We start from the raw sequence: 12,733 nt of genomic DNA, 5'->3' as shown, positions 1-12,733 counted from the left end.
GGTGTACCAGTAAATGTTGTCTTGCATGTTTCATAAATTAGTTTTTTCCCAATTCTTTACTTTTTTTCTATTATAAATTATAAATGCATTCCTTTTGCTGTGTGACTTTGCAGTCACATTAGAGTTGGCCTTTGATTCCCTTTTTGGCACTATGACTTGCTTGTGCCAATGGAAAGTTAGTGAACAGTGGTCCAAAATGTATTCCTCTGATTGGACAGGGCCTTTCCATTCCTGTGATCCAATATGAGAAAAACATACCCCACATAGTCACTGCCTTATCAGCGACTGGGACCAATAATATTGAAGGCACATGGAGTAGTTCTGAACCTGACCACAAATCTGATGTTCAGCCTAGCTTTCCCAAGCCAAGAGGGCCCTGGTAGTGCAGTGGTTAAAGTACTTGGCTGCTAACCAGAAGGTCAGCTGTTCAAACCCACCAGCTGCTCTGTGGGAGAAAGTTGTGGCAGCCTGCTTCTGTAAAGATTTATAGCCTTGGAAACCCTATGGGGCAATTCTATCCTGTCTTATACAGTTGCTATGAGTCAGAATTCACTCGACAGCAGTGGGTTTGGTCTGGGTTTTTTTTTTTTTTTTTGGTTCCCAAGCCCAACCTAAAACAGCTGGCCCACAATCAGTCTGCAGATGTATGAGCCTAAAAGTAAACATAAACCACTGACAATACACATTTAGATTCTATAAATGCTCACTAGTACTTCTCTTTACTTGAAACATACAGTTTTTGCAGTGCAGCTACAATGAGTTCAAGCACAATTTATGGGACAGAAGAGATGGAGGAAAATGTTTTTAAGTAGAAAAGTAGACTAGGACAGCCAAACTGAACTAATTGCAATATTATTCCTTAAGGAGTATGATCTCATTCTAAAATTATCAGCTAAATTTTAACATTGGAAACTTCCAAGGGAAAAAGGGTGCTTTACTAAGCCAACTGCATTCTTCTAGATATATTGCTTGATTCTAGGTATAATGCTGATTTTTGTCCTTAAAAGGATTGCTCAGTTAGGGAATTAAACTAATGGCATACCTCTTTTTTATAAACCTGTAAAATATCATACTTCTGTCTAAATCAGTTTCATGTTCATTCATTAAAGCCAAAAGATTGGAAATCTATTATGAGAGGAAAGTTAAGAGATGTGGAAAACAGGTCTAGAAGATACAGTGTTCTTCTGAGCAGAGTTCTAGAAAGAGAGAAAAGAATAGTTGGAAGAGAGGGATTAATCAGTATAATAAGAGAAAGGGCCTGGAGATTAATGAGAAGGGCACATTTAAGACATATCCTGGTAGTATTTTGTTTCTATTGAGAAATCAGCTGATTAAAATGTAGTCTGTGAATTTGTAAAAGGATAACAATAATGGTTGTCCAATACGAAGAACGTAATCAGTGTCACTGAATTATACATGAATAAATTGTTAGCTGATGACTGTTTTGTTATATACATTTTTACCAATAAAAAAAAAAGTAATCTGTGTTCTCTGGCTCCTTTCAGGAATTTCTCTGCCTTTAGTGTTCAACAGTTTTAAGATGACACTATTTAATATGATGTTATTTTTATTCATTTTGCTTTGGATTTATAGGGCTTCTTGAATCTGTGGTTTGATGTTTACATTGATTTTGGAAAATTCTCAGCCATTATCTCTTCAAATATTACTTCTTTCTCTTTCTCATTCCGTATTCGTTCCATGTGTTAAAACTTACCACTGTATTCCCTGTCTTTTTTTTTTTGTATTTTATTTATTCTTTTTATTCCTCGTGCATCATTTTAATGTTTTCTTGTAGTTTATCTTGCAGTTTACTCTTTCTGTCTTTATTTCTAACTAATCTGATTTTAAATCTATCTATTCAGTTTTTAGAAACCCTGGTGGCATGGTGGTTGAGAGCTACGGCTGCTAACTGAAATGTCAGCAGTTCAAATCCACCAAGTGTTCCTTGGAAACCCTGTGGGGCAGTTCTACCCTGTCCTATAGGGTTAATATGAGTCAGAATTGATTTGATGGCACCAGGTTTGGTTTTTTGGTTTGGTTCATTCAGTATTTAATTTCATAATTCCAATTTTCTGCAGAAATTTTAAACTTTTTAAAAACATTTTAAGCATACAGCTTTAAATTCTGTGCCTCATATTTCTATTACCTGTTTCCCCTATGAGTCTGTTTTATAGTTTTTCTCTTTTACTTGTTCATGTTATCTTATCTCTTTATTTTTAATTAAGGGCCAGATACTGTATGTGAAAAATTACAGAAATCATTTGAGACCTATGACGATGTTATCTTCCTCCTAGAACATTTATGTTTGTTTTTGGCAGTAGTTTCAATCCACCAGCTGCTCCTTGGAAACCCGATGGGGCAGTTCTACTCTGTCCTGTAGGGTTGCTATGAGTCAGAATCAACTCAGTGGCAACAGGTTTTTATTTTTTAGTAATCCAGGATCACCTTAATTTAATATTTGTGAGAGACACTTGGATCTGGGCTTCAGTCCCCATGAGGACCAATCTGCTTTCAGTTCGTACTTTACTTCTAGAGTATAGTAGCCCTTTGATGTCTCAAATAAAAGTGTTAGGGTTTTACCAGTTACCCATCCACCCCCTAGTGGGGTCAAAGATGTTAATATTTGTACTTGAGACACTATAAAACTGTCAATAGCTTCTTAGTTTCTCAGGTGCCATTAAGTAAAAAGTAGCCCAATGCTAGGCTTTAGTCTTTTCCTTGTAATCCTTCATCATGCTATTAACATACATAATTAAATATACATAATTCTAGTTTTTCTCTGGGAAAAATTGATCTGGTTACATAATCTGCCATTACCAAAAGTGGAAGTGAACAACATATAACGTACTCTTTACTCTTTTAAAAAGTTAGAGCAGATTCAAGGATCACCATATAATAATGTTAGCCTTACCTACTTTGTTAGGTTAGGGGTGGTAAGAAATGGTCTTACTGGAAGTTGGTGTGTCAAGCAGGTAAGTATCTTCTTCACGTTTATCCTATAAGGGAAAAAAAATTGAGAACCGTTACTGTAATTATAACATTTGTTGCATTGTGCTGTAATTATTTCTTTATATGACTGTATCTCTCGTTAGACAGTGAGCCCCTTATAAGCAAGAACCTTGTTTTACCCACCTGCAATTTCCTAGTTTTAGAACTGGAGTAAAGTACATAGTAAGCATAGAAATGAGTATATATGTTAAAAATATCTTACTTGGCGTTTCACAATGACAGTATCAGTAGATGCCATTCCAAATTATCTTAAAAAATAAATTTTAATAGGGAAGGAGGGATCATTTCTCACCAGCTCTTTTGTCTTTTTTTATCTTGACAGGTGGCATCTCCACAGAAAGCGACTGTGCTTTTGAGCCAGACTACGCCGTTCCACCACTTCCAGTGAGTGAAGGTATGCAGCACATTCGGATTATGGAGGGCATGTCTCGCTCTCTTCCATCCTCCCCCTTACTCACACATCAGTCTATCAGTGTTCGGCTCCAACCTGTGAAGAAGTTAACTGGTAAGGACTTTACCTAAACTTAGTATGTTTAAAAGGAAACGTAACAGTTTAACACTGTGGGTCATATAGATATATTTATGTGCATCTTTAGGGTTTTCCTCTTTGGCCGTCGTAATATCACAGACCCTTGGAAAGTGGAGCTCCTACTGCATTTAATTTAGAGAATTAGAACAGTACTCAGTTTGACAGATTGATGTATTTATTTTCTAAATGATCCATCTGTTGTGGACATATTTTTCTAGGCTTTCAGGAAGTTTCTGGTTTTGCCAAAATACACTGTTTTTCTGATTTCATTTATCAGCTTGTTCATGTCAGATTAACAGATGGAGACATTGTAATTTTTGGATAATAAGAGTTTGATAGTTCAGCAAAGGTACATCAGTAATATTTTTGTTTGAAATGATGATTTGTGTATTTCCTATCTGTTTTTAAAAGTGTGTTTAGGTATTTTCCTCTCCATTGAGCATTTCTACAGCTTCTTAGGATATTTACTATAATTCGTAAGTTGCATTGACTTTAATATGATCTTACAATACGTATTGCCATTCAGATCAAGTGATTAGGTGGTTAGGTGTGGAACTATGTCTTTATTAAATAAACTTTTATCTTTTTTAACTTTTTTCAGGGAAGAAATTTTAATATATAGTTAAATATTTATGTCTGAAAATATGTAATCCTGGATCACTTTGTTAGATTTTTTTCTAGCGTTATCAGTATATTGACTAGTATCAGTAAATTGACTAGTATTGATGGGTTATGAGTGCACGGAGGAAAGAATTTAAGTCATTCGCAAAGGATATAGTGGCTGCTTCACGTGTGCTTCCGTTGACCTAGCAGAAGGAGGTTTGGTTATGATTATGACAATTCAAAAGAAAATAAAAGAGAGAAAATGGAATTTTTGGACTTTTCCGTCTACTTAAAAAAAATTTTTTTATCGTGCTTTAGGTGAAAGTTTACAGCTCATGTTAATACCTCGTACAAAAATTTATACACATATTGTTATGTGACCCTACTTGCAATCCCTGTAATGTGACAGCACACTCCCCCTTTCCTCCCCAGGTTTCCTGTGTCCATTCAACAAGCTCCTGTCCCTTTCTGCCTTCTTATCCCGCCTCTGGACGGGAGCTGCACGTTTAGTTTTGTATATCTCCTTAAACTAAGAAGCACACTTTGCATGAGTATTATTTTATGTTTTACAGTCTAGTCTAATCTTTGTCTGAAGAGTTGGCTTTGGGAATAGTTTTAGGCCAGGGTTAACAGAGAGTCCGGCGCCATGTCTCCTGGGGAGTTCTGCTAGACTTTTTCAGACCATTAAGTCTGGTCCTTTTACATGAATTTGAATTCTATGCCACACTTTTGTCCTGCTCCATCAGGGACTCTCTGTTGAGTTCCCTGTCAGGGCGGTCATTGGTGGTAGCCGTGCATCATACAGTTTTTCTGGTCTCAGGTTGATGGTGTCGCTGGTTTATGTGGCCCTTTTGTCTTTTGGGATAATGTTTTCCTTGTGTCTTTGGTGTTCTTCATTCCTCTTTGTACCAGATGGGCTGGGACGAATTGATGCACCTTAGAGGGCCACTCCCAAGCTTTTAAGGCCCCAGATGCCAGCCACCAAAGTGGGATGCAGAACATTTTCTTAATAAACTTTGTTATACCAGTTGACCTAGATGTCCCTTGAAGTCATGGTCCCTGGACCCCCACCCCTGCTACTCTGTCCCTCGAAGTGTTTGGTTGTGTTCAGGAAACTTCTTAGCATTCAGTTTATTCCAGTTGTACTGACTTCCCCTGTATTGTGTGTTGTCCTTCCCTTCACCTAAGATAATTCCTGTCTACTATCTAGTAAGTGAATTCCCCCTCCCTCCTTCCCTGCCCTCGTAATCATCAAAGAATGTTTTCTTCTGTGTATAAACCTTTTCTTGAGTTCTTACAGTAGTGGTCTCATACAATATTTGTTCTTTTCCGACTGACTAGTTACACTCAGCATAATGCTTTCCAGATTCATCCATGTTGCAAGATGTCTCGCATATTTTTCATTGTTCTTTATCCTTGCGCAGCATTTCATTGTATGTATACATCATAATTTGTTTATCCATTCATCTGTTGATGGGCACCTAGGTTGTTTCCATCTTTTTGCTATTGTGAACAGTGCTGCAGTAAACATATCTATTCATGTGAGGGCTCTTATTTCTCTAGGATATATTCCAAGGAGTGGGATTGCTGGATCGTATGGTAGTTCTATTTCTAGCTTTTTAAGGAAGCGCCAAATCAATTTCCAAAGTGGTTGTACCATTTTACATTCCCACCAGCAGTGTATAAGTGTTCCAGTCTCTCCACAACCTCTCCAACATTTATTATTTTGTGTTTATTGGATTGATGCTGGCCTTGTTGGGGTGAGATGGTATCTCATTGTAGTTTTGATCTACATTTCTCTAATGGCTAATGATCGTGAGCATTTCCTCATGTATCTGTTAGCTGCCTGAATATCTTTTTTGGTGAAGTGTCTGTTCATATGTTTTGCCTGTTTTTTAATTGGTTATTGGTCTTTTTGTTGTTGAGGTTTTACAGTATCTTGTAGATTTTAGAGATTAAATCCTTATTGGATAGTCGTAGCCAGAAATTTTTTTCCAGTCTGTAGGTTGTCTTTTTACCCTTTTGGTGAAGTCTTTGGGTGAGCATAAGTGTTTGATTTTTGGGAGCTCCCGGTTATCTAGTTTCTCTTGTATTTGTGTATTGTTATGTTTTATATTCTGCTTATGCCATGTGTTAGGGCTCCTAGCATTGTCCCTATTTTTTCTTCCATGATATCTTTATCATTTCAGATTTTATATTTAGGTCTTTGATCCATTTTGAGTTAGTTTTTGTACACGGTGTGAGGAATGGGTCTTGTTTCATTTTTTTGCAGCTGGATATCCAATTATGCCAGCACCATCTGTTAAAGAGACTGTCTCTTCCCCATTTAACAGACTTTGGACCTTTGTCAAATATCAGCTGCTCATAGATGGATGAATTTATGTCTGGATTCTTCAACTCTGTTCCATTGGTCTGTGTATCTGTTGTTGTACCAGTACCAGGCTGTTTTGACTACCATGACCATATAATAGGTTCTAAAATCAGGTAGAGTGAGGCCTCCCACTTTGTTCTTCTTCAGTAATGCTTTACTTATCTGAACCCTCTTCCCTTTCCATAAGAAGTTGGTGATTTGTTTCACCATCTCATTAAAAAATGTTGGAATTTGGATCAGATTTGCGTTTTACCTGTAGATCACTTTGGGTAGAATTGACATTTTCACAATGTTGAGTCTTCGTATCCGTGACCAAGGTATGTTTTTCCACTTATGTAGGTCTCTTGATTTCTTGTAGTGTAGTGTCTTGTAGTTTTCTCTGTATAGGTGTGTTTTACGTCTCTGGTTAGATTTATTCCTAAGTATTTTATCTTCTTGGGGGCTATTGTAAATAGTATTGATTTGGTGATTTCCTCTTCGAAGTTCTCTTTGTTGATGTAGAGGAACTGGTTTTTGTATGTTTATCTTGTATCCTCATGCTTTGCTGAACTCTTCTATTAGTTCCAGTGGTTTTCTTGTGGATTCTTTAGGGATACTTTTGCTTTTTCCTTACCGGTTTGGATGCCCTTTATTTCTTTTTCTTGCCTTATTGCTCTAGCTAGGACCTCCAGCGCAGTGTTGAACAAGTGTGGTGATAAAGGGCATCCTTGTCCGGTTCCCATTCTTAAGGGGAATGATTTCAGACTCTCTCCATTAGGATAATGTTGGCTACTGGCTTTGTGTAAATGCCCTTTATTATGTTGAGGAATTTTCCTTCTATTCCTATTTTGCTGAGAGTTTTTATCATGAATGGGTGTTGGACTTTGTCAGATGCCTTTTCTGCATCAATTGATAAGATCATGTGGTTACCTTTTGTTTTATTTATGTGATAGATTGCATTGATTGTTCTTCTAATGTTGAACCATCCTGCATATGTGGTATCAGTCCCACTTGGTCATGGTGAATTATTTTTTTGATATGTTGTTGAATACTTTTGGCTTGAATTTTGTTGAGGATTTTTGCATCTGCGTTCATGAGGGATGTTGGTCTGTAGTTTTCTTTTTTGTGTGTGGTGTCTTTACCTGGTTTTGGTATCACGGTTATGTTGGCTTCATAGAATGAATGCATTCAGGAGTAGTCCATCCTTTTCTATGCTTTGAAATACCTTTAGTAGTACTGGTGTAAGCGCTTCTCTGAAAGTTTGGTAGAATTCTCCAGTGAAGGCATCAGGGCTAGGGTTTTCTATTGTCATTGGGAGTTTTTTAATTACCTCTTCAATCTCTTATTTTGTTACATGTTTATTTAGTTTTTGTACCTCCTTTTGTATTAGTTTGGGTAGGTAGTGTGTTTCTAGAAATATTTCCATTTCCCCTAGGTTTTCAAATTTGTTGGAGTACAGTTTTTCATAGTATTCTGTTATTCTTTTAATTTCAGTTGGGTCTGTCATGATACTGTCAATCTTACTTCTTATTGGAGTTATTTGCTTCCCCTCCTGTTTTTGTCAGTTTGGACAGTAGTTTATCAATTTGTTGATCTTGTCAAAGAACCAGCTTTTGGTCTTGTTAACTCTTTCAGTGGTTTTTCTATTCTCTTTCATTTATTTCTGCCCTAATTTTTATTATTTCCTTTCTTCTGATGCTGGTGGGCTTCTTTTGTTGTTCTCTTTCTGTTTGTTCAAGTTGTAGGATTAATGTTTTGATTTTGGCCCTTTTTTCTTTTTGTATGTGTGCATTTATTGCTATAATTTGACCTCTGAGCCCTGCTTTTGCTGTGTTCCAGAGGTTCTGTTGGATGTGTTTTCATTCTCATTTGATTCTGTGAATTTCTTTATTCTGTTCTTGATTTCTTCTATAACCCAGTAGTTTTTGAACAAGATTTGTTCTGTTTCCATGTGCTTGATTTTTTTTCCTTACTTTTTCTGTTTTTGAGCTCTACTTTTTATGGGTTTATGGTCAGAAAAGACGCTTTGTAATCTTTTGATATTTTGAATTCTGTTATGGCTTTCTTTGTGGCTTAATATGTGGTTCATTCTGAAGAATGCTCCATGTGCTTTGGCAGAGAAACTGTAGGTGGCTGCTGTTGGGTGGGTGTTCTGTATATGTCTGTGAGGTTAAGTTGGTTGATGGTAGCATTTAGGTCTTTCATGTCTTTATCAAGCTTTTTTCTAGATGTTCTGTCCTTCAGTGTAAGTGGTATGTTGAAGTCTCTGACTATTATTGTGGAGCTGTCTCTCTCTCTTTTCAGTGCTTTTAGAGTTTGTTTTATGTATTTTGGAGCCCTGTCATTAGGTGCGTAATGTTTATTATGGTTACGTCCTCCTGGTATATTGACCCTTTAATCATTATATGGTGTTTTTCCTTATCCTTTGTGGTGGATTTTGCTTTAAAGTCTTATTTTGTGTGAGATTAATATTGCCACTCTTGCTCTTTTTTGATTGTCTATTTGCTTGATATATTTTTTTCCATCCTTTGAGTTTGTTTGCATCTTTGAGTCTGAAGTATGTCTCTTGTAGGCAGCATATAGATGGATCATGTTTTTTATCCATTCTGCCATTTGCTGTCTCTTTACTGTTGTATTGAGTCCATTCACATTCAGTGTAATTATTGATAGGTATTTTTTTATGAGTTTAGTGCTGTCATTTTGATGTATTTTTTTTTGTGTGTTGTTGACAGTTTCTTTGTTCACTTAATTTTCTGTGCTGAGTCCTTTTTCTTTATGTATTTTCTTTTCATCCTTTTCATTGTTCTTGATTTTGTTTTTGCTGAGTCTTTATGTTTTTCATTTTGATGTGTAGGATTATTAGTTTCCTTTGTGGTTACCTTAATATTTACCTCTATTTCTCAAGGTAAACCAATCTTTTATTTCTTGATATCACCTTGACTTCCTCTCCATATGAAAGTTCTATAATTACATTATTCAGTCTGTCTTTTTTGTTTTAGTGTTATCATCTTTTACATATCAATGTCTTTGTTTCCCTATTTCAGTGTTTTAGCTTTGATTTATTTTTGTGACTTCCCTATCTGGGTTGGTATCTGGTTGTTCTGTCCTGTGTTCTAGTCTCGGGTTGTTATCTGATGCTATTGATTTTCTCACCAGAGGACTCCGTTTAATATTTCTTGTAATTTTGATTTTGTTTTTACAAATTCTCTTACCTTCTGTTTCTCTGGAAATGCCATAATTTTGCCATCATATTTGAGAGACAGTTTTAATGGATATATAGTTCTTGGCTGGCAATTTTTTTCCTTCAAAGCTTTGTATATGTCATCCCATTGCCTTTTTGCCTGCATGGTTTCTACTGAGTAGTCAGAGCTTAGTCTTATTGACTCTCCTTTGTAGATGAGCTTTCATTTATCCCCGGCCACTCTTAAAATTCTCTATCTTTGGTTTTGGCAAGTTTGATTATAATATATTTTGGTGACTTTCTTTTGGGATCTACCTTGTGTGGAGTTCGATGAGCATCATGGATAGATATCTTCTCGTCTTTCACGATTATCAGGGAAATTTTTTGCCAACAAATCTTCAACAATTCTCTCTGTATTTTCTGTCTCCCCCCCCCCATTCTGGTACCCCAGTCACTTGTAAGTTATTCTCCTTGATAGACTCCCACATAATTCTTAGGGTTTCTTCATTTTTTTTAATTCTTTTATCTGATTTTTCCTCAAATGAATTGGTGTCAGGTGCTTTATCTTCAGTCTCACTAATTCTGACTTCCATTGCCTCAATTCTGCTCCTATGACTTTCTAATGAGTTGTCTGATTCTGAAATTTTTAACTTTTTGGATTTCTGTTTGCTGTCGGTCTGTGGATTGTGGATTCTTGCAGCCTGTTTGTCATTATGCTCTTGTGTAACCTTCTTAAGTTCCTCTGTTGTTTTGTCTGTGTGTTCCTTGGCTTGGTCTGTATTTTGCCTGATTTTCTTCCTGATCTCTTGAAGAGCTCTGTATATTAATCTTTTGAATTCTACCTCTGGTAATTCCAAGATCTGATCTTCCTCCAGGAGATTTTTTGATTCTTTGTTTTGGTTGCTTGCTGAAGCCATCATGGTCTGCCTCTTTATGTGATTTGATATTGACTGTTGTCTCTGAGCCATCAGTAAGTTATATTTATTTTATGTTTGGTTACTGTGTCCTAGCTTCTTGTTTTGTTTTGATATGCCTAAACAGGCTGGTCGTGTGAGCGACTTTGATTATTGGCATCTCTGAAACTTTCACATCCTATCACCAGGTTGTGAGAGCTGCTACTAGGTAGGTATGTGAGCCCAGGAGTCCAACTACTTTTCTTGTGTGGATTCAGCTCAGGTGTCCAGGTTGTCGGTCTCCAAGTGTGTGGTACAGGCTCTCACCGACAGTCCTACGTAGCAGGGCTACGTAGGGGTGATTGGAGCCGGTACAGGTATCTTGCTGCAGTAGTGGGTTATGTTCTGAGCAAGGTAGGGGGCTGATGGGTGCCCCTGAGTGCCTAGATGAAAGTTGTGTCCCTATTCCCTACAGCTCACAGATGGGTGGGTTTTGTAGCCAGACTCTGGGCACCCAATGCTGTTGGCTGTAAGGACTGGGAGGCACCCTTATTCTCGGACTCCTGTTGGGGGTGGCTGTGTGGAGTCGGTGGAGCCACCAGTTCAGTCCTCAGTCGCCTGATGTGAGTACATGAGGACCCTGCTTAATGGGCAGGGCAGTGTCAAATGTTAGGAATCTGCCATTCCCCCTTAGCTGTTGCAGTTGAAAATAAGCTTCAGGTGTATACCCTGTTTTTCTATGCTGGTTAGGGCCTGTGCTTTTGAATTGGGCCCACACAAATCTGGCAGGGTAAAAGGCATTCCAAGTCTGTGGACCTCTTATGCCTGTGCCTACACATAAGTGCTGTGCCTGCCCTGAGGTCCCAGCTTAGGAGAGCTGGCAGATTATTTTTTCCTGTGAGTTGTCTGTTAATTTGTTTTGTCTCCAAAGCTGGGAGAATCGCTGGGGGCACGCAGTGGGTCCTAATTCCAGCCCAGGGGGCATGGCAATTGCAGAAGCTGGCCCAGGATTGGAAAAGAGTGGGGAGTGGGTGGGTGAATGGGAGAGGGGCACTTCCCAGAGGGGTAAGGGTTTTCTTGATCCCATGTGGTAGGTTAGACGCTGGTACTTACCTTTCGCAGATCTAGCGCTGCTTTCTCCTGGTTGCGCGGGCCCGAGCAGACTCTCTGCCACTCAGTTTCTCCCGGTGTGGAAAATGCATCCTGAGCACTATTGCTTGCCTCGGCCTGTGCACGCCAGCTGATCCAGCCTGCAGGGTGCTGGCCAGGTGAGGTCTGGCAAATCTTCGCTGCTTCTGAACTGCCTCTCCCTCCTCCCGCCACTCAGTCTGACTGCTGAACTTTGTCTTGAATGTTCAGGATTCCTAGATTGTCATATGTAATTGATTCACTTGTGTTTTTGAGTCTTCGTTGTAAGAGGGACCACAGGAAGCATGTGACTACTCTTCCATCTTGACCCTAACTTCTCTTCCAACTATTTAGAACAGAACTTTTACAGTGTTTATAATTTTTTAAATACCAGCACTTCTTCATTCTATACTTTCACAAAGCATAAGTCTTATCTGTTTACATTGTTTATTATTTTTTAGTCATCTTCAAAGCAGCCAAAATAGGCTATTTTGATTCATTGCTTAGAAATGAACCCCCCCTTTTTGTTGTTAATATTGTTGATTACTGAAAATACCCACATATATTAGCTCATACATTCTTCACATTTATCTCCATTTTACAGATGAGTAGATTAAGTTTTAGAGAGGTAAAATGACTTGCTGAAGATAATACAGCTAGGAAGCTGTCAGAGCCAAGATTACTATCCAGTCCCTTAAACTCCAAATTTGTCTCATTTTCCAATGAAAAAATTGAGGTTTAAAGAGGTTATATAAATCACCCAGGTCATCTGCTGTATAAATTGAGACTTTTCTGTTCTAAGTAACAGAAGATATAACCAAATGGTTTAAATGGTAAGGAGAAACTGGAAGATGTAAAGGTTGGACAGGTGGCAAGTTTCATTTGATTTAGTTGGATATTGTTATACATTGGGGGAGGTGTGGAAGAAAGTGCACAGGCACACAATGTTGGCCCCAGTTACCCGTGGTAATAGTATTAGTGTTCTTTCCAGTGTGTTTTTGTTGATAGTATCATAAAATCCCTTTGCATACTTCTTAATA

At 37.8% G+C, this 12,733-nt stretch overlaps 1 protein-coding gene across 10 annotated transcripts in view; it reads left to right on the top strand.

The window, feature by feature from the left end:
* TANC2 (tetratricopeptide repeat, ankyrin repeat and coiled-coil containing 2) overlaps nt 1–12,733 on the top strand; it is a 375,358-nt gene that overhangs the window by 106,558 nt on the left and 256,067 nt on the right. For 8 of the 10 annotated variants that reach the window (XM_023553793.2, XM_023553791.2, XM_064270956.1 and 5 more), the window contains one exon: nt 3,332–3,514. In XM_023553793.2, the coding sequence (XP_023409561.1) occupies nt 3,332–3,514 (183 nt within the window). The remainder of the gene's footprint in view (nt 1–3,331; nt 3,515–12,733) is intronic. The other 2 variants (XM_023553790.2, XM_023553792.2) reach the window with 1 other exon arrangement.

The sequence above is a fragment of the Loxodonta africana genome, chromosome 18 (genome assembly GCF_030014295.1).
Source record: "Loxodonta africana isolate mLoxAfr1 chromosome 18, mLoxAfr1.hap2, whole genome shotgun sequence".
Classification (NCBI taxonomy): domain Eukaryota; kingdom Metazoa; phylum Chordata; class Mammalia; order Proboscidea; family Elephantidae; genus Loxodonta; species Loxodonta africana.
The sequence above is the reverse complement of the archived record's forward strand: the minus strand, read 5'-3'. Positions and strand labels throughout refer to the sequence as shown.